This window comes from Pimephales promelas, chromosome 19, assembly GCF_988280905.1.
Source record: "Pimephales promelas chromosome 19, fPimPro1.hap1.1, whole genome shotgun sequence".
Lineage (NCBI taxonomy): Eukaryota > Metazoa > Chordata > Actinopteri > Cypriniformes > Leuciscidae > Pimephales > Pimephales promelas.
Genome location: NC_142787.1, coordinates 17,243,927 through 17,266,883, shown reverse-complemented (window position 1 = coordinate 17,266,883; position 22,957 = coordinate 17,243,927). Strand labels below are relative to the sequence as shown.

The 22,957-nt window shown below is 34.2% G+C and overlaps 1 protein-coding gene across 3 annotated transcripts; it reads right to left on the bottom strand.

The window, feature by feature from the left end:
* Positions 1 to 3,542: 3,542 nt before the first annotated feature.
* On the bottom strand, positions 3,543 to 22,947 carry LOC120490798 (uncharacterized). Of its 3 annotated transcripts, none has more exons than XM_039688231.2 (13): positions 22,766 to 22,946; positions 19,488 to 19,543; positions 19,313 to 19,416; positions 19,159 to 19,233; positions 18,356 to 18,499; positions 18,127 to 18,204; positions 16,772 to 16,923; positions 16,641 to 16,695; positions 16,444 to 16,521; positions 16,229 to 16,340; positions 11,497 to 15,090; positions 10,144 to 10,392; positions 3,543 to 5,044 (listed from the first exon to the last, which is right to left on the bottom strand). In XM_039688231.2, the coding sequence occupies exons 1-12, from the start codon at positions 22,858 to 22,860 to the stop codon at positions 10,190 to 10,192; spliced, it is 4,746 nt and encodes a 1,581-aa protein (XP_039544165.2). In that variant the 5' UTR covers positions 22,861 to 22,946; the 3' UTR covers positions 3,543 to 5,044; positions 10,144 to 10,189. The 3 variants fall into 3 exon arrangements, with proteins under 3 accessions (XP_039544165.2, XP_039544166.2, XP_039544169.2); XM_039688232.2 differs by having other exon boundaries at positions 16,229 to 16,337; XM_039688235.2 differs by lacking the exon at positions 10,144 to 10,392 and having other exon boundaries at positions 22,766 to 22,947.
* Positions 22,948 to 22,957: the final 10 nt, after the last annotated feature.

Genomic DNA, 22,957 nt, shown 5'->3' with positions numbered 1-22,957 from the left:
CATCATGACTTTGCGTAAACATACACGACACTTTCAAGTCAAGTGGTGTGTTACCTATACGCATTTTGAGCTATCCGCGTGTATGTCTACGCCAGTGATTCCGCGCATATATACACGCTGTTAAATGTCTGAGCGAAACGAAGCAAAATGTAGATCTACATCTTGGGAACGATATTTTTTTTTCCTAGGACGAGGTTGGGGTAGGTCATATATTTATACAGTAATGTAACGTTAAGTCAACTGCGTTCATAAACTCGCTGAAAAGCGATTATGCATGTTGATAGCACGCCAAAAATAGAAATACAAATTGGTGTGTCATAATACGGCATTTCATGAGATCAGTCTGCTGCATTAGTTGTCAATGTCTGTGTCAATCAATACCATTACCCTAAAACGGGCGTGTGATTTAAGCAGCATGAAAGCCAACTTCATCGAACCTAATAATAGAGCCATCTACCGCTCTGGCAACAATAATGCGGGTTTGGAAGGATTCGTAACATTTTTGTAACAACACAATTGTAACGAGTAACTAGCAAAACATAAAAAAAAAATATCAAAGTAGAAGTATTAAACTCAGCGAAAATATCTACTGAAGTAAAAGTAGAAGTATGAGAAAAAAAACAATACTCTAGTAGAGTACAGATACAGTCTTTTTCATTACTTAAGTACAGTAGTAAAGTTTGTATTTGTGTTTGCAATGACATTAGAGTGAGTAAGAGATTTTCAATGGTTTTAATTTTTGGGTGAACAACCACATTTACGGAGGTAAAAATGTAAGAAGTCTGAGACTTACGCAAGCGTCTCCTTTTGATCTCTCATTGTAGTCTGAATGAAACAATTCTTCTTATGTGTAATGGCTAGACAATACAGTTTTGTTGGACAGATAGAAGTTCTTGTGGTTTATGGCAGACTTAAACTTGGCCGCCTTTCTTACTTACTTACATGTACGTCACTGGCCGCCGTCTAGTCGTGAGGCTTCATCTTCAGTTGGCAATTGGGATTATTTTTCTCATTTGCAGATCATTAAAAAAACACCTCAAATAGAACCTGTTCTCCCCTTTCTTCCCTCCTTAATAGTAACCTGAGTGGAAAATATGTCACTAAATAGAAACAGAGACAGCTTGGAATGGAATTATGTCTCGACTTTCGCATGTTTAACCCTATTATCTGTCAACTTCTTGAAAGGAATGCTGAAAACAGTGTTAAAATGAGCCCATTCATCATGTTTAAAAGCATTCATTTTTAGTGATGCTTGTCAGACTTAACACCTGAAGTGCGACAGTGTTGACATGTTTTTGTCAGTAGACTATTGTGTTGTTTTTCCACACTTTACCATATATTTAAGGGTATGCACTACAATAATACCAAAATTTTCTTGTCTTGAAAAACCTGTTTTGTTTTCTTATTGAAAACAAAAACACCGGCTGCTGGAAACTCTATAACCATAGGCTCCAGAAAGTATTTTAAGTAAAGTAAAGGCTCCGTAATGCAAACTTAATAAGGTATAAAGGTTTTAAATCAAATTTATTATGATACTGAGATATTACACACTTTTTAAGCCAAACATGTCACAGATATAAGCTTATGTTTTAAATGATACAAAATAGATATGTTTTTCAAAAGGAAGACAAAATACCACAGTACATTCACTAAAATCACCTTTTAGCAGCTGGTAAGAAGTCGGTGTTATCGGTAACACTTTATTTAGAGGTGACGTAGTTGCACGTTACTACATTAATTAAAAGGAAATGATGCATAATTAAGGAACTAAATTACTTAGATTCCTGCTGATTGCAATGTACCAAAACTATTTACGTTTGAGGAACTTATATAGATTTGACAAGAAACTCCCCTTGAAAATAAATAAACATGCAGAGCAGAATTTCCTCATTTCTTTCTCTGATCCTGATTAGCAACGTGAGAAAATTACATGATTGACAGTAAATCTTAAACCTGCTTCCTGGCAGCATCTTTTTCCAAAACTCGTTTACAACAGTTTCCTATGGACGCTTGTTTCCGCCACTGAATATAAAAATAAAATAAATAATTGTGACTTTTTATCTCACAATTCTCATAAATGCATGATATAAAGCCAGAATTGCGTGATATAAAGTCAGAATTGCTAAATATAAAGTCAGAATTGCGTGATATAAAGTCAGAATTGCGAGATATAAAGTCAGATTTGCTAAATATAAAGTCAGAATTGCGAGATATAAAGTCAGAATTGCGAGTTATAAAGTCAGAATTGGGTGATATAAAGTCGCAATTCTGAGAAAAAAAGACAGAAGTGCGACTTTTTATCTCACAATTATGACTTTTTCCTCACAATTGTGAGTTTACATCTCGCAATTCTGACTTTATAACACATAATTGCGAGTTTATATGTCGAAATTCTGACATCTTTTCTCAGAATTGTGAGATATAAACTCATATAAACCCCCTCAGAATAGTTTATATCTCATAATTCTGACTTTATATCTCACAATTCTGACTTTATAACACACAATTGCGACTTTATATCCAGCAATTCTGACTTTATATCTCGCAATTCTGACTTTATATCTCACAATTCTGACTTTATATCACGCAATTCTGACTTTCCATCTCGTAATTCTGAGAAATAATGTCAGAATTGTGAGAAGTAAACTCGCAATTGTGAGAAAAAAAGGTCAGAATTGTGAGATAAAAAGTCGCAATTACCTTTTATATTTTTCATTCTATGGTAGAAACAAGCTTCCGCCACTGACTAAAAAAAAGAAAAAAATAATTGCGACTTTTTATCTCACAATTGCGTGTTATAAAGTCAGAATAGCAAGATATAAAGTCAGAATTGCATGATATAAAGTCAGAATTGCGTGATGGAAAGTCGCAATTCTGAGAAAAAGATACAGAAGTGCGACTTTTTATCTCACAATTCTGACTTTATAATTGCGATTGCGAGTTATCTGGCTAATTCTAAAGGGAAAAAAAGACTAACTTTTTCCCCCTCAGAATAGTTTAAATCTCACAATTCTGACTTTATATCATGCATTTCTGACTTTATAACACGTAATTGTGACTTTATATCTAGCAATCATGACTTTATATCTCGCAATTCTGACTATTTCACTTAATTCTGACTTTATTTCACGCAATTCTGACTTTAAGTCTTGCAATTCTGACTTTTTAACACACAATTGCGAATTTATATCACGCAATTCTGACTTTATAACACGCAATTGCGATTTTATATCATGCAATTCTGACTTTATATCTCACAATTCTGACTTTATAACACGCAATTGCGACTTTATATAATGCAATTCTGACTTTATATCTCACAATTCTGACTTTATAATACGCAATTGCGACTTTATATCATGCAATTCTGACTTTATATCTCACAATTCTGACTTTATATCTCGCAATTCTGACTTTATCTTGCAATTCTGACTTTACATCTCGCAATTCTGAGAAATAAAGTTAGAATTGTGAGAAGTAAACTCGCAATTGTGAGAAAAAAAGTCAGAATTGTGAGATAAAAGTCGCAATTACCTTTTTTATTTTTCATTCTATGGCAGAAACAAGCTTCCATAGTTTCCTTCTGGTCCATTCCACATTTTTTTTTACATTGATCATATGTACATGCTCAAAAACATGTGCCGTGCATCCTTGCATAGGGACATTTACATACCGTAAACTTTTTTGCCCTTTTTGCGATGACCAATTGTGTATTTTACATTGCAATTGGGATGTATGCCAGAGGATATAAAAAAAACTGTCAATGTCATTTGAATATGCCACATTTACTTCAGCAGCTGGTGCCACAATGACTCCAGAGCTTTATTATGTCAGTCTTTATTTGTAAATGATTTTACATCACAAACACTTTTCAAAGCCATAAAGATCATATTATATTATTTATACATAATCAGATTAATATTCTTGACACATGCATGCCACCACACCCTCCTTGAACAAATAACTCAAATAATTGTCTGACAGTTTTCAGTAAATGACGTAGGTGTCCAAAGCATTTCAAATATGCTATCGAAAGGTTCTCATAATTAGCAGTATCAGATTAACAAAATTGTGACAAGATCTGTTTTCAAAGCCGAATACCAATGAATTTTACAATGCCTGTGGTGAATTTTAAGCCTGCATCAACATTACAGTACTTGTAGTGAACGTGTTCTTGGATTTGATTTTTCTAGCAATATGAGAGAACGTTGTAAAGTTTGCACTATTGCACTGTAATCCATTTGTTAATTGGTGTAATTCAATTTTCATTTCAGTCATATGAACAGCTGACAGGATGACTCAAAAAACATATTCATTTCTTGTATTCTTTTGGAAATAGATCCATCTTAAGTTCTAAACATACAGATCAATCGCATGAATATGCCTTGCACAACATATTTAGATACCTTCAACATAGTTCATTAAAAGGAATAATTAATAGTAAATACAAATATGCTATGAAACTATACATAACCTACACTGAAGTCCACTTGTAATTTTTTTCCTTTCTAATGTAGTGAACTCTTTTTTTTTCAGTTAAAATGATATTAGCAATATAGCAATTTGAGTGAAAATCTGAATAGAAAACATGAATTTGTGATGACTTAGTATATAGATATGTCTTTTTACTTCAATAGATTTCAACACCCTCTTGCATAGTTTGAGAAATGTGTCTTTAGGTAACGCTTTATTTTAATGGACCACTTTAGACATATTTGCTAACTATAAGTAACTTTGCAACTATGTCAATGAACTCTAAATAGAGAATTAGTAGACTGTCTTAATATCAGGGATGGCATGAGGTTGAGTAAACATTTTGGAGTGAACTATCCCTTTAAAACTGGTCTGAGACTTTTGAACCCTATTGTATATTAAGTGCATATGTGGACACAGTTCTGAACATGTGCTATACAGTATATTGCAATATTGTGAGCATATGAGAATAATTGTGAGTAAATCACTGAAAGGCCCCCAGTGATTGGCTGAGAGAAACATCTATTGGTCATCTGTCTCTTCTATGATTCGTGCACAGTCCCAGTATGTGCTGCATGAAAGAGATGGAGAGAATTATGATCAGTTGCAAAAATGATATATGAAAAAATATGCAATGGATAAATTAATAAGAAAAATAAAAGAAACAAGAAACAACACAGTTAAAAAGTTTGGGTTCTGTAATATATTTGAATGTTTTTTTGTTTTTTTTTTTAGGCTCTTATGCTCACCAAAGCGGCATTTTTTTTAAATTTATTTTTTAATTGTTTTTTTTAATCTGAATTTGCAGCATAACTCCTCCAGTCTTCAGTGTCACATGATCCTTCAGAAATCATTCTGTTAATTTGCTGTTTAAGAAACAATTATTGTTATCAATTATCAGTTGGTCTTATATTTTTGAGGAAAGTTTTTTCTCTATTTGCTACATTCCAAGCTAAATAAAATTTCTTTGTATCAACATAAAGGTCTGGGTGTTACATAAGACCATTTCCGATGCCTTTACTGTCAGAGACATCTTAGAAATGTTACAATTCAAGTTCACGGCTATAGTTAGACTACATTTGCTTTAAGAGCTTTAGTTTAAGTACATTTTTTGATGTATTACAGAAACTGCAATTAATCTTTCATCTTCATCAGCAAGAACTGATACTAAACAAAAAATACACAACTAATTCCTAAACTGAATGTTTTTTTAAGAATATATTCTTTATATTATTTGTAATTGCAATTATTTTGCATTCACTATTGATTGAATACAATAGCAATGATTGACCTGTGAACGTATAAACGCACAACACACAGTATATATGTTTAAAAAAAACCATATGTTAGAGCTGAACTTTTAGCGTAGTTGAAAAGGATTATGCTGTTTTTTCAGGATGCTTTGATGAACAGAAATCTTTTGAAACAAACATTTTTCTGTAATTTTTTAACATACAGTACCACTTTAGTATGGGGAACATATTCTCTATTAACCATGACTATTGCCTCAATAAACTCCTAATTACTGCTTATTAATAGTTAATAAGGTCATTTTTGTAGCGTTGAAGTTTAGGTATTGAGTTGGATTAAGGGATGTAGAATATGGTCATGCAGAATAGGGCATTAATATGTGCTTTATAAGTACTAATAAACAGCCAATATCCTAGTAATATGTATGCTAATCATAACGAGAATTTAGTTTTTGGAAGCTAAGTTAGCAGGCTCTTGTTCAGTGGAGAATGCTGAGTAGTAGCGGTTAGCATCCTCTTTTTCCTGAACATGTCTGGTGTTATGACGATTCATGCTACCCACTGAGTTTTGCTACTTACATGGTTGTGCGCATGTGCAGACTTACAGTTTGTTTTTTGTTTTTTTAAAACAATAGTACACATTTTCATGTGTTACAATGTAATTTCCCTTTTATAAATGCTAAATATGAATATTTGTACGGTCAGCCAGCCGATCAAGAATAACTGAAAGTTTCAGTAACTAAGGAAAGGTCTGTTTGACAAGTTAAAGATGAATATTTGATGATAATTTTTACTTTACAGAATACAGTAGCTATTATAACTTAGAATTGTATTATAATTGTACAGCTTTTGCTTTCTGCAGTCAGCATGAATTCATTCCGATTGGTGAATCTGAATGTAGTCTAATAGGTGAACCTGAAAATGTTGAGTACACCAAAATTTTATTGCAGAAATGTGAAGTATGGGTCCCCAGCATACAGAAACTGCCGGATGCTACTTTGCATATGTTGAGAAATTTGCATAATTAGCATTATTGGTTTAATCGTCCATTTTGACCAGATGTGTTTCACTGTATGGCCAATTTCTACAATTTGTGAAAGGTTTTCAATGTTTTAGAGGATGCTGATTTCATGTCTGGCATTTTCAGGTTTCAAAGATCTAATTTTATTGCATATTTTGATTTATTTAGGCAAATTTTGATTACTTTCAGGCATAATTTTAGGTTATTTTACAAAATAATCTTACATTTCAGAATCATGAGTGCCCTTGTGAATGTTTATGCATTGTTTTCAGGGTGTAGTGAGGCTGGATCCCCTCCTGACATTTCTGGCATTTTCAGGTTTCAAAGAGCTACTGTAATTTTGTTGCATATTTTGATATGCAAAATATTATATATCATATTTGCCCAAGTACTGTCCCAATACGCAGGTTTGCATTTTGGCAAGAATGGTTAAAAATACCATTTTACCAAGGATGCTTAGGTTGGTAACTTGTGTGAACTTGACGGCAAAAATATCCCAACATTCAATTCGCCATTCGAGGCCAGTTAATACAGCAATTTGTTCTTCTACAATTACGTACGCTATTTCATCACTAAATTCACTTCTGTGAACATTTGATGCGAGAAATCAACTGTGTAGATTTCAAATATTGGCATTTTTACGTAAATTTATGGCGAATCAAAAATGTGCTCAGACGTTTTCGGAAGTGAGAATCTCCAAAAGCGCCTGCGGGTGTTAGGCCTAAGTTAGCTAGCGAGGCAACCGGCCAGTTTGCTCACAGACTCGTTTTACCCCACAGTGAAGAGACAACGAGAAGCAATGCAGCCTGGCTGTTATCATCAATAATTCTTGTTATGTTTGTGTACTGCAGACGTGCGGGGGTATTATTGCGCAATACCAGCAAGAACACATCGTCTCAAACCGTCAGCAGCGTTCTGTGTGCTCGTCACCTTGTGAGTTAATTCTTCCAAGAACAACTAGCAAGAGCGTTCTCCCCAAGAACACAAGTCCGTTCTTTGCATTCTTGGTTTTGAGAAACACCCACATTTTCTGGCTTTTCTCAGTCTATAAATAATTTCATATTTCTTCTTTCCAAAGGTTAAGTTTCCCTTTAAGATTAGTAGGAAAAATTAGAAACCTGAAATTTTTAATAATACAAATGTATATATATATATAGCCTATATATATATATATATATATATAGCCTATATACCTATATATATATATATATATATGAAGAGTTCAGATGCAAAAGCCTCTAAATGCCATTTGAAATTTTCTTCTTTAATGATGATTTTTATCAAACTTGTATATTTAAGTTCAGTAATTTCACTTAAATAACAATTAATAGGTAATTATTATTGGCATTTAAGTGAAATCACTGAACTTAAATATACAAGCTTGATAAAAATGATCATTCTAGAAGAAAATTTCAAATGGCACTTAGAGGCTTTTGCATCTGAACTCTTCATATATATATATATATATATATATATATATATGTTTTTTATATACAAAGTATATATATATAGGTATATAGGCTATATATATATTTGTAAAAAAAAACATTTTACAAAAATGTTTTTTTAGTTTCGGTTAATGGTTTCACTGTAGATTTAACAAAAGTTTTAACAATATAACGTATTCACTGCGGTAAGTCAACTAATATTTCAGTTCCTCAATAAATCTATTGCGTCACAGCTTATCTAGTCTGACATGTCAAGCAGCCATAGGGTTACCTTGTATTTTTTTCATTTTTTTTGACATTCTTGTCTGCTTACAAAATGGCAGCATTTGTCCGTAAGGAGGGGGAACGTTCCTACTGTCAGAATAATTTTGAAAGCGGCAATGATTTGAATGGAAACATGGATCTCGCTAAGCCAGGTCTCATCAAACATAGCAGCCAGAGGTGTGGCTAACTCCATATGCTACAACGCTAACACCTTTCTCTAGCCTTAGTTTGCTTGCACTCTAGGTAAACATGGCATTCATCTATTTCAAGAATTAGAAATTCTTTATTAAAAAACAAAGATGCTGATATAGAACTCAGGCTTTTTTACCTGCAATTAAAACAGGCTGTTTGCTACTTTATCTTTAAGACTTATGATTGGCTGTCATGATTGGTTAATCTCCAGTATTTTTTCGTTTATTTGTTTATTTATTTATTTAGCTAATGCTAATTTTCAAGTTCTGTCCCTGATTGGGCTTTTCTAAGCACATTATAAAACATTTACATTTCTTCAAACATATTACTCACTCACTCACACACACACACACACACACACACACTCACTCACACAAACTTTAGCTTTAGCTTTAAGTCAGTTTAATGCAATTTAAGTTGAAATGTCTTAAACATCCAAGTTGATTGTACTTAAAAATTGAAGACAGACGTTTTATTTTTTCAATTTTTTTTACAGTGTACACAGATTTATTTGTAATTTATTTTGTCCAATGAAATGCTCACTTTTTATAGTTCTTTATCACATAACACTAAACCACAACAACAGAAAACCGGTATGTTGTTGCATGCCTAATATGTTTGGCAGGAGAATGATGTGACGAGAGGTGAGTAACAGCATTTGAACTCGGTGTACTTGATAAAAAATGTCTCCTCTTTGTCTGTCTGTTTACGATTGACTTTGTCTTATCTATCCCAGAATCCTTTGCTGTTCATGGGTTACTGCGAAAGTTTACATTTTCTGTTTTTTTTTTTTAAGAAATTAATTTAAGGTTGAGGAGTTAAGTAGACTTTGGTAGAAAATTATAGTGTTATATTTCCTTCTAGTAAAAGCACTTTTGAGATTTACTCTAATGATGAGATTTTCTCTAAATCCCAAAATTGGGGTAATTATCTATAGCTGTTTTATTGAATTCTAGGATATCACAATCTGAGACTTGGTACATGACAACGATGTACTAAAAATGGAAATGTTTTTCCTTCGCGTTTTGCACGTACAGACGAAAACCTTGTCAAAACGATTTCCGTTCACACGGATCTGCGAAAACTATTAAAAACCCTGCATTATGCATGCCAGGCCAGCCAGTAGTTGGTGATGTCACTTTGTAAACAAACTACGCGCCTATAGACTGAACGGAATGACGTCACCGTTTACACAAATTCACATTTTCGTAGTTTGCACAGACAATAACAGTAACTTGCACTTTGAAACCTGTTTTCAAAATTCTGTTTTCAGACTCCCAAAACGCATAAAAAGTGTTCAGTTTTTAGTTGAAAACGGTGTCGTGTAAACACCCCCTCAGACAAAAACAATCTACCTGGTGTGAAATGACAACAAATCTGCAATTAATACAGAATTACCTTCCACACCTTGAGGTTGAATAATTAATGCCAATCAAAACCAGAAACAGCATTCTTTGATAGAATGATCTGTTCTGAGATAACAGCTCACACCTACCGATTATCTCCAAATGTTCCTCATTTATGATCTTATCATTCATGTTTCAGGGTGTTTCCGTGGTTTTACAATCCTGCAGAAATTTGTGTTTTAAGTCTTCCTTCTCGTGATCAGAATCACATTTTAAGATCTGCTCCACTTCTGTGTCCCTGACAATGAGTGATATAGCCTCCTCTCCCTCTTCAACGTCACTTATATCATTGGTCAGATCCAGCTGATGAGTACAATGATTTAGGCCTATTGCAGTGTCTTCAACGTAACAAAAAAAGGTTACACTTTATTTCAATTGTCCACTTTAGACATTCTACTAACTTAAAGTGATGCTGCAACTACTTGTCAACTAACTCTCAGAGTATTAGTAGACTGTAATAGACTGTTACATAAGTTTTGCAGTAGAATATACAGTAGTTGCAAAGTTACTTATCGTTAAAAGAGTATAAAGTGGAGCATCGAGTGTTACCAAAAAATGTCTCATCAACCAAGACACTGCATTTTACATTTCTTATTCAAACATAAAATGTGTTTTATTATTTTGGTAACACTTCACAATAAGGTTTGTTAGTTGATTTAACTACCTTAGTTAACCTGTACTAAGAACAGAACTGTTATCTTAAAACCTAAAAACATTTTTCGTGACATAAATCTAAAGTGGGACCTGTCACAAAACATCCTCATATTTGTCATATTTGGAAGAAAACGGTTGGCATCCACAACAAACTCTATGACCCCAACACATATTTTGAGTTTAATGCTCTGAAGTCTAAGTTTTATCAGTTTTTTATCTTTCTTTTCAAAACTAGGAAGATTTGTTTCACTATTGGCTGTCAGAAAGAAATGTATAAGAAAATTGAGCGTTTAAACTATACATATATTTCACAGAATTAGAGTATTTATCTGAACTAGAGTATAGTATTTAGACTTCTTTAAGAAGTCTCTTCTGCACCAATGGCTGCAAGTGTGTAGCCTATTTGAGCAAAAATATTATAGTAAAACCATAACATTGTGAAATATTACTACCATTTTAAACAACTGTTTTCTATTTGAATATATTTTAAAATATAATTTATTCCTGTGATGCAAAGCTGAATTTTCAGCATCAGTAGTCTACTCCAGTTTTCATTGTCACACGATCCTTCAGAAATCATTAATATGTTTTCAGGATTATGAAATACAAATATTTTTTTTTAAGATTATGTTATAAACAAACTTAATGTGTCCTTAAAAAAAGTGTTAAAAAGATGTTTTACTGCCCCTAAACTTTTGAAGAGTAATGTACATTTAAATAAGGCATCTAGTAAGTTATTTGAAGATGTTGACTAAAGAACCATCTATCCAGTCCACCATCATCATTACCTTGGTCTTGGAGGAAATGACTGACAGCTACATGCCCCTCCCTCTCATCTGACTGTCCAATCCTGGCTTGATTCTCAGATAAAGGTGATTTCTCGCACCCAGTATTGAGCCCGTCAGCCAAACCACTGGTGCCGTCCACAATTTTAGCCTCTGGATCAGTCTGTTCATCCTTCACTGTAACGTGTGTTTCTGTCTTAGGAACCCGTTCAACGGACGAGGCGTTTGGGCTGTTTTTGGAGGAAGCTTGAGAGTTAACAGATTCATATGTCTTCTCTTTCATGTCATCTGAATCTCTTTGAATGCTCAGGTTGGAAAGATCTGTCTTTATCTGAATAGTTGGTAAGTTTATTTGGTGTGATGAGCTCATCTGTGGCTCAATTTTATCTTGAGTGCTTAAAATACTTTCAGGAATTGATGTGTCATTGCATTGAGGAGGCTCTGTTGCACAGGATTCTGGGAACAGTGGTGAATGCTGGGAGAATGCACTGGATTCTTCTGTGTGGATTAAAGGTGTGTTCATCTCTTCCTTCTCATTTCCATGGTCACTCTTCACCTGTTCAACAGCTTCGTCTGTAGACACATCCCTCTTTATAATCTCTGTATATGATTCCTCCTCCCTGAGCACAGTCACATTCACTGTTCTGTCTACATCCACACGTGACATTCGTTTATTGTCTTGGATCTGTCGCTTTTCCATCATCCCACCTTGTCCCTTTTCCCTTTCATGTTCTTCCATGATGTTCCCATATTCTTCGGTCATTTTCCAATTCAGTTCTTTGGGTTCTTCCAGACTTTTTCTGCCTTCATGGCTTTCCCCAATTTTACAATCTTGCTCTTTTTCTCTCATATATTCTAACATCCTATTTGTATTTTGTATTTTTTCACTCTCAAGCTCTTCCATAATTTCCCAATCCTGTTCATCCAACCTTTTACCATCTTGGTCTTCATCATCATGTGATTGTATAATTTTCAAATCTTGTACTTTTTCAGTCTCATATTCTTCCTCACATTTTTCTACAATTTTTCTATTTTGCTCATGTTCTTGTCCACAGTCCTCCATAATTTTCACATATTTAATTCTTTCAGTTTCAAATACTTGTTCTTCTATGATGTCTCCATCTTGTATTTGTTTTTGTACTTTGTCTTCTATCATTTTCCAATCCTGCTTTTTTTCACTCTCGTGTTCTGGACTTTTCCCATCTTCATGTTTTACTACAATTTTCCCATCTTGTTCTTTTTCATTGCCATGTTCTTTTTCACATTTTTCTACAATTTTTCCATCTTGCGTATCCTCTTGGCCATATTTTTCCATAATTTTCACATATTGTATATTTTCAGTCTCAAATACTTCCATGATTGTCCTATTTTGGTCTTTTTCGCTGTCAAACGTATCAACAATTTTCCTATTTTGTTTTTCTTCACTTCCATGTTTTCCCACTATTTTTCCATCATTTTCCCAACCTTGTTCCTTTTCACCGTCATGTTCATCCTCACGTTTTTCTCCAATTTCCCTATCTTGCTCATTTTCTTGCCCACATTCTTCCATTCTTTTCACATATTGTGTTTGCGCAGTCTTAAATACTTCCATGCTTTTCCTGTCTTGTTCTAGTTTACTGTCAAATGCCTCCACATTTATCCCATCTTGCTCTTTTCCTCCCATTTGTTCTAGCAGTATTTTTGCATCCAATTCATCAATCATTTTACAATCTTGTTCCTTTTCACACTCATGTTCTTCCAATATTTTCCCATCTTGGTCTTTTCCACTCTCATGTTCTTCCAACATTTTCCCATCTTGGTCTTTTCCACTCTCATGTTCCTCCAACATTTTCTCATCTTGGTCTTTTCCACTCTCATGCTCTTCCAACATTTTCCCATTTTTTTCTTTTCCACTCTCGTGTTCTTCCAACATTTTCCCATCTTGGTCTTTTCCACTCTCATGTTCTTCCAACATTTTCTCATCTTGTTCTTTACCACTGTCATGTTCTTCCAACATTTTCCCATCTTGGTCTTTACTACTCTCATGTTCTTCTAACATTTTCCCATCTTGGTCTTTTCCACTCTCACATTCTTCCAACATTTTCTCATCTTGTTCTTTTCCACTCTCATGTTCTTCTAACATTTTCCCATCTTGGTCTTTTCCACTCTCACATTCTTCCAACATTTTCCCATCTTGGTCTTTTCTCTCACATTCTTCCAACATTTTCTCATCTTGTTCTTTTCCACTCTCATGTTCTTCCAACATTTTCTCATCTTGGTATTTTCCTCTCTCACATTCTTCCAACATTTTCCCATCTTGGTCTTTTCCACTCTCACATTCTTCCAACATTTTCCCATCTTGGTCTTTTCTCTCACATTCTTCCAACATTTTCTCATCTTGTTCTTTTCCACTCTCATGTTCTTCCAACATTTTCTCATCTTGGTATTTTCCTCTCTCACATTCTTCCAACATTTTCCCATCTTGGTCTTTTCCACTCTCATGTTCTTCCAACATTTTCCCATCTTGGTCTTTTCCACTCTGATGTTCTTCCAACTTTTTCTCATCTTGTTCTTTTCCACTCTCATGTTCTTCTAACATATTTCCATCTTGTTCTTTTCCACTCTCCTGTTCTTCCAACATTTTCCCATCTTGTTCTTTTCCACTCACCCATTCTTCCAATATTTTCCCATCTTGTTCTTTACCACTCACCCGTTCTTCCAATATTTTCCCATCTTGTTCTTTTCCACTCACCCATTCTTCCAATATTTTCCCATCTTGTTCTTTACCACTCTCATGTTTTTCAATCATTTTACCATTAGATTCGTTTTCACTTTCATGTTTTCCCATAATCATCCCATCATGTTCCTCCTCCTCTTTTTGACCTTCCTTCCACTTTTCCTGACCCCTTCTCTCTCCATCCTTCCCTGGCACATCTTTCCCCTCTTCTTTAATCTCCCTTTCCTCATTATTTTCCTCCACATCTTCCTCAACCGTAGGAATAACAGATGCCCGAGCAGTAAAATCTCTCCCCAGTTCCAGGTCTTTCAGCATTCGTGGGGCAACAGGCAGCGCAGGAAGCGGTCTGGCGGGGGGCTCAGGTACCAAAAGATTTGATGGAGCAAGAGATGACATAGGGGTGTCTAATGGGTCAACAAGTCTCTCAGTCTGGTTCACAACCAGTTCTGGTGAATTCTCAAAACTAGAGGGAGGTGGAGGAAACTCATCCACCATCTCTGATTCCGCAGTTTTGAGCTGCTCAGCAGTTACTGGAGGTGGATAAAAGACCAGACTATCTAGTATATCACCAATAGGAGTTTCTGTTTCAGATTTATCAGCATCAGTTGAAGAGGGTTGAGTTTGGAGGAGTGGCGTGGGGCCAGTGGCAGTTATGGCACATGACTCCATTATCTTACTTGAAGACAGGTGGGTCTGGCTTTTTGTAGATACCGTTGCACAATTCTGCAATGAGGAAGCTGTGGGGTTAGTGAAAAGAGTTGGGTTCTGGGATGTGGGAATCGACTGAAAGTAAGGAGATGATCTGTACGGGGATGCAGTTTCATTGAAATTGAAGATAATGTCCGTCTGACTGCGATGCAGTTGTCTGTAGAGGCCCCTGACTGCAAAAAATGAGAAAGAGATTTCAAAACAGATGGAACTAAAATATAAAAATTACAGTTGCAAACTAAACTAGACTACCGACATTCTAATCAGTAAATCAGTCAACACGTCAAGTAGCAGGCAACAAGCACATTCAGTTACCAAACACCCTGTTTTTGGATCTATTTTTATATACAACTCAAATGTGTCAGTTGATTACTATGAATTCACTATACCTAACTGGTAACACTTTACATTAAATTTTTGTTTATTAGTTAATACATTATAATACATGATTAACTAAAAATTGTAAAATTCAATTTTTATTGTTTTATTTTGAAAGATGTTCACCAAGTCTGCATTTATTTGATCAAAATACAGTAAATACTGTAATAAATGTTCTATTTTAATATATTTTAAAATGCAAATTATTCCTATGATGTCAACACTGAATTTTCAGCATCATTAATCCAGTCTTCAATGTCACATGATCCTTCAAAAATCATAATATGCTGATGTATGCTCAAGAAAATTTCCCTATTATCAATGTTGAAAACAGTTGTGCGGCTTTTTGTGAAAACCTTGATACAATATTTTAGGATTCTTTGTTGTAGACAGTTTAAAAGAACAGCGTTTATTTGAAATATTAATCTTTTGTATTAATGAAAAAATATTTACTGTCACTTTTGACCAATTTAATGTTGAATTAAAGTAATAATTTCCTAAATACATGGACTGCAAATTTTTAATCAGTAGTGTAGAAATAATGTATGTACACTATACAAAGTTGCTGCCTTAATTTATTAAGTGCAATCAATTTTCAATCATTTCAACTAAAATTATATTAAACTATCTTTAAAAAATGAATTGAATCTTGTATAACTAATTATTTTTAAGTTAAAGCAATGTAAAAACATATGTTGTCAACTTACTGATCATATAACTTTTTTTTACACTGCAGAAACATTAACCTAGATTAATAAATGTAGCAAATGTACTGTTCTGTGTCTAATATAATAACAATTTGAACACTTCTGATCATAGCATCAATGCTGCTTGTGCTGGCATAAAAATGCAAATAAATTACTTTGGATTTTAAAATAAGTTCTCAAATGTAAGACAGATTTGTTTGTGTTTCTCTATTTTATTACACTTTACCTGTACATGGTGAGCTGGGACTGGAGGCTGTGTGGACACTTGTGGAGGACAGTTGTCTGAAAAACTCTCTGGTGTTTGCAACACGCTGAGACACAAGAGCTGCTGCCTCCTGCTGGCCATAAACATTATTATGTCACAGAATTGAATTCATAGGCCATGTACAGAATTTAAGCGAGGCGTTAAGTGCAGGTTTAAGTGTGATTGACAGAACTCACCGAACATTTTTCCTCTGATTCAGAGCGGAAATATCTAGCTCTCATTTCCTCTTCTTCACGCTCCCTTTCCTGGTGCTCCTGAGATATATATATATATATATAAATATATATATATATATGTATGTATGTATGTATACAGTAGATATATAACTTTAAACATGTGCATGTAAACACACGCAGAAACACATTATTCATACCCATTTTAATTTCTCTTGTTTGTGGGCCTCTGCATCCATTTTGGCCTGTATTCTCCTATAAAAAAAAAAATAATAATTAAAAAAAAAAAAGATTTTAAAAGTTTTGGCCCTTGGGGGAATGTTTGACCGACCTCTGCTCCTTTATTTTCTGTTCCTTTTCATTCAACCTCCTATCTCTCTCCATTGTCTCTCTCTTTTCTTGAAGCAATCGCCCTCTCTCTCTCTGCCTCCTGTCCTCTGCTGCCCTCCGCTGTTCCTCCTTTTTCCTTTCCTCCTCTTCTCTCTGTAAAAAAATATAGTAAGAAACCGACCTCTGACTATTATTGTATTGCGTGCGACTTTTAGAGAAAAGGTTGGGTAAGCCTTGGACTTGCTGACATAAATTAGCTAGCTGTCAATTACATTTACATTTATTCATTTAGCTGACGCTTTTATCCAAAGTGACTTACAATTGCTATATATGTCAGAGGTTGCATGCCTCTGAAGCAAATAGGGGTTAAGTGTCTTGCTCAGGAACACATTGGTGTCTCACAGTGGATTCGAACCTGGGTCTCTCACACCAAAGGCATGTGTCTTACCCACTACGCCATCACCACTCCACAATTATTATTTTTTTATTTTTATTTTTTTTTGATAGTATTAGTTCACCCAAATTTTTTTATTCTGTCATTTATCACTCACCCTCATGTCATTCCAAACCCGTAAGACATTAGTTTGACAAGATTCATACGACAATCTGTCCCTCCATTGACAGTCTACGCAACTTCCACTTTCAAGCCCCAGAATGGTAATAAAGGCATCATCATAGTAATCCATGTGACTCTAAGATTTTTTTGCACAAACAAAGCACTTGCACTGGCTTCATAAATGTTGGGTTAAACCACTTTAGCCACATGGATTACTTTTATGATGCCTTTACTACCTTTCTGGGGCTTGAAAGGCGTGGTAGTTGCATAGACTGTCAATGGAAGGACAGAAAGCTCACTGATTTCATTAAAATATCTTCATTTGTGTGTGTTTTAAGGATAAATCCTTGAAGTCTAATGGGGTTGGAACGTCATGAGGGTGAGTAATTAATGACAGAATTTTATTTTTAAGAATTTTAATAAACATTTATAGAAAAAAATAAATGTGTCTAAATAAAAGTTCAGAAATCCAATATAAAAATGTGCCAATGGTTAATAATTAAAAGGAAGAAGAATACACAAAATATTCAACAACAAAATTGTATTTCATTTTATTTTTCTTATGTTAATTGTAAACTGTGATTTATTACCAATTAGACATGAAATAAGCGCTACCAGGATTTACTTTTGTGACATAACAGTTTATTTATTTATGTTGGAGGTGTATTGGTAATGTGGAGATCATTTGGAGATCTGGGGAGTTATTCTTTTCTTGCCATAATATTCAGAATTGATAATATCAACCGTGTAAAGAATAATAGGCAACAAAGAAAAAGAAAATGTAAAATCTCACACCGTACCTCTGCTTGTGCCCAGAAAGAATCCCTCTGGATTCTCTGGATCTCTGCGGCTGCGATTGTTCGCTTGTAATTAGTGCCCTGGAAATGTTGAGGAGTCAGTTTGATTTGTTTACAATTTTCCTGATTTTAATAGAGTTTAATTGCCTGACTATACTTTTCAAAACAACTTCATCACTCAGGATTCATAAAACCTTCCCTTTTGTGGTAAGAAATAGTCATGTTGTCATACCACAATGGCCTGTCTCTCTTCCACCCGGCGTCCGGGTCTCCCTCTCGGCCCCTTCGTGACCACTGCAGCATTATGGGCCAGTGTACAGATCCGCTCTTCTGTGATTTCATCCAAAGTGTGGGCGGGAAGAAAGATGTGAACTTCCTGAAGCACCAGAAAGACAAAGATAGCAATTTTTTAAAGATAGTCTTTATCTTTTTATTTTAAACATAATTCATCCTGACAAGAAATAGATTCAGTCTAAAAAGACTTCTAAAAAGAAAAAAAAAATCGAATTTAAGACCTACATGCTCATGATCACAAAACAAGAAAGAATATTATGTTCCCTAATTCGAATTATATCTTGGCTACATACCAATATAGCAAAAAAAAAAAAAGACTGAAAAAAAAATTAAACAGCTTTTAACTGAGGTAGAATCCTTAAAGGCACACTATCCCCACTCTGATGTTTTTGTGAAACAGCGACCCCTAGAGCCGCTGTGACGTACTTGCACTGTCGTAAATATGTGGTACACTTGCACTGTCGGCCAATCAACTGTTTGATTATCCATATTCTTCAAAATATCTTCTTTTGTGTTCAGCAAAAGAAAAAAAAAACTCATACAGTTTTGCAACAACATTAGGGTGAATAAATTATGACACAATTTTCAATTTTGGGAGAACTATCCCGGCGCCCAGTGACAAGCTTTAGAACCCCTTAAAATATAACGTGTAAAAAAAAAAAAAAAAAAAAAAAAAAACTTGAGTCTGTTCTAAATTTAATACAATTAAAGCCGACATTGTCCCATAATCCCTCCCTTTACCTTAAAGAAGTTCCTGATCGCTGGTACATGACTCGCACACTCAGCTTTGCGGTACTCGTCCACTTCATTTCCTACCTGAGAGCCCACAAACACTGGTTAAGGAGGAATAAAGTGTTTTACATTACACAGTGAATCGTGTGGAGGATGAACTAACCCATAATATCATAACGATGCAGGGTTGCGCTGTGCCCACTCTGCACATCCCGTAAAGTGGCCGTATGGGGTGGAGTTTCGTCGACAATTCTTTCAATCCACCTACTATAAAAAATTGCATAAAACAAGCTCCAAAACATAAAACATTATTTAAAAGGCTTTCTGTGTGCACTTACCTCCAGAATCAGCCAGTTTGAGCCGGTTCATTATTCCATCATAGGCAAATAAAGCCCTGTACACAGAGAATAAAATGGCCACAAGGAATATTAAGGTTTGTATAATTTCATTAGGATGGATAACTCAATAACAAAGATTAATGTATTTTAAGTTCTCTGACATTTTAACAGAATGCTTTGCACTGATGTTTGAGTTTTGGTTGTATATATCTGTATGATCTATTGATAGATTTCACTCTTTTAGTGTGTAAAGCAAAAGAAATATAACAAAATTATCAGTCCAGTATTGACTGTGTTTATACAGATTTTAATAAGATAGTAAGATTTTAATGAAGTCTCTTTACTGTATGTTCACACGGCTGCATTTATTTGATTTTAAATACAAAAACAGTAATATTCTGATATATTTTTACAATGTAAAATATAACTTTTTTCTATTTAAATATATTGTAAAATGCAATATATTCCTGTGATCAGAGCTGAAATTTCAGCACCATTACTCCAGTCCAGTGTCACATGATCATTTAGAAATCATTCTTATGCTAATTTGCTGCTCAAGAAACATTTATTACTATGATCAATGTTGAAAACTGCCCCCCCCCCAGATTATTTGAAGAATATAAAATTTCAAAAGAACAGCACTTTTGTAACATTATAAATGTCTTGTCTGTATTTTTTTATAACAATATAAAATGAAACCCCAAACTTTTGAACAGTAGTGTACAATGTTAAAAAAAAAATGCTTTCTATTTCTATCTATCACTGTTGATTGTCCTGATGTGTTTGAACACAGTTAAATGGAATGCGACATTTAGTTTTTATATGCCCTGAGGATTGTTTTTTGACCAAAAGCTTGGCTATTAAATTTGCTTAAAGGATTCAAGTGTGCGGACAGTTTATTTATTTTTTTAGAAAAGCTTTCTATTAAAAGTATTTAAAAATCAGAGTGATCTAAATCTTGGTAGTGTATAGTGTATCGCAACGACCCCATTTCCTTTGAATGACGCCCATAAACAGGACCCGGATCCCTAGGGTCTTCAGTAAAACAAACCCAAAAAACAAAAGGGCCGTTTTCCCATATTCTCATGACAACAATAAGCCGTTTTCTCAAAATTCGCTTTTTGTTCAGTAACACTTATAGTACATACATTAAATGCGACAGTTTTATTGTTATCTTTATTTTCAATTTTTTTTTACTGGATAATAAATAATCTGTTGACATGGAGAATTTATATTGGCAGTATTTTCTGATTTATGGAATGGAAAAAGGAGATATCAATAATCCCCTCTGTAAAAAAAAACAAAAAAAAACTTTAATATTTTAACAAAATGAAATAAGAATTTATAAAATGGCTTTATCCAATGTTCAGATTTGAGTGCTCATTTGCATATTTCAACAAGTGTTCAGAAAGTTTGCAATACAAAACAATTGTCTTAATGTACTGTCATCTTGGGAAAATGGTGATATCTATTAGTTAATAGTTTTTTATTAGTTTTCACCTTATTCATCTGCAGTATCTTACCTTAAATTTACTGTATAATACATTATGCTTTACTATACGTGAATTCTATCAAAGGGAGAGGAAATGACAGAGACAGGAAGGTTATGAAGATGCAGTGTCCTGCTTTTTCAGACGTCCGTGTTTAGACTAGCACCTTGATAAGCCAACTGACACTTTCTATCTCTGTTTGTGTGCTTGAAGCCATTATTGCTATAGACATTGAATGACTTTTGATACAGCTATAATGTCTGAACTACAATATCTGAACTACAAGATCAAATTAGGGTTGGCCTATGGTTTGAATAATGTAATGAGGCTTTGGTTTAAAAACATCTTAGAGTTTAACATCAAATCAAATCTGGCAGTATGAATGTCAGGAACGAATTCCAAAAGGTGTCTCTTATCAGGAACAAACTGACTGAATAAAGTTCCTTCATAAAAAGAACAGAATTATACTTTTTTTTTTTTAGCTCTCAAACAATAAAGTTATTTCAGTGGCGACATTCTCCTTTTTAAAACGCTTCCTGTGACAACAGTAGCCAAAACAACAGGAACTGCTCTGCTCCATGAATATGTCCCCAGCATGGTAAACAATCTCTCACACACTCATGCCTAAGACCCCCAAACACTCCTCCTTGATGTCAGATTGTTGCATAGTTTTGTCATACAGGGTGCTTTTGCAGATAAACAGACTAATTAAGATAAGCAGGGGTATTTGCAGAGGAAATTGGGGGGGGGGGGGGGGGTTAGTGATTAAGATAAGACAGACATTTTGAAATATTATGTCCATCAGATCAAGACGACACCACTGCTTGAGCCATACAGCTTCAGTTGACAAAATGACAACAACAACAACAACAAAAAATTAAGAAACAAAAAATTATGTCATGGAACACAAAAGTGTAAATACTTTTAGTGGAATGTGCCCTAATTCTTCTAAATATAAGATGAAGAGTTGTTGTCCTATTCATTGGGGTCGTTCTACCTTCACTGACGAACACATACTGTAACACACACAGCCATCTGTGTAATTGAACAGTCGTTCATTATTTACTTTCTTTACAAGGAATTCCAGCTTGAGTGTTGTGTTTTATGTTGTTGTCGGCGTTTATGAATAAGTAATGCATTTAAACAGCTAAATAAGAGCAACGGAAACAATCTTTTGTTCAACTGCCAAGAGCGTGTTCACGGCACACATGCAAGCAGAGTGGCGCAGCGGAAGCGTGCTGGGCCCATAACCCAGAGGTCGATGGATCGAAACCATCCTCTGCTAGAAAATTTTTTTCTTTTACAATTAAGAATTTCACACTGATTAAATATTATAATGTATTTTTATTCGTTGTAATTATTGTTGTTATTTTAAATGCATGTCAGGGGTATTATAATTTAAACTAAAACCAAATCACTTTCGATACTTCTTTTCAAAGCAACATATCTCATTTTTATTTTGTAAAGTAACTATTTAAACAATAACTAATAAATATGACAAAAACATAAAACAAAATTAGCCTACTAAAACGTACTAAAATTAAAATGAAAAAGGAAAATACAAAATCATTTAAAATATTTACAAACACTCAATGATACTAAAGTAACACTGATTTGTTTTAGCTATTTCATTAATAACATATGATCAGAAACATTTATTGGTATTTATTTTTTAGGATTGTGAAAACGTTTTCAATTTTAATAAACTTAACATGCCACATTTAGGCTATGGGTTTAAAAAAATAAAAAAAGAATAAAAATAAAAATAAGCATAAATCGTCACCATACCAGTTTGTTGACGATCGTGGATTCAGGATATCTTCTTTTGCCGTAAGTAGAGATAAACTGTATGTATCCAGATTTACTTCCCTCATTGATTTCATGATGGTGTTAGTTTTTTTAAATAATTATTTCCAATAGATGCAGAAGCTCATACAGCAGATCTGGTTATGGCAGCAGCTAAGCCTCCTGAAAGTTTAA

Bases quoted from the DNA above. Each gene is read 5' to 3' on its own strand.
- LOC120490798 (XM_039688231.2), bottom strand. From the start codon at position 22,860: ATGAAATCAATGAGGGAAGTAAATCTGGATACATACAGTTTATCTCTA. The intron at 19,417-19,487 runs GTAAGTGCACAC...AATTTTTTATAG, and splicing joins CAAACTGGCTGATTCTGGAG to TAGGTGGATTGAAAGAATTG. The intron at 15,091-16,228 runs GTAAAGTGTAAT...CATTTTTTGCAG, and splicing joins TCCCAGCTCACCATGTACAG to TCAGGGGCCTCTACAGACAA.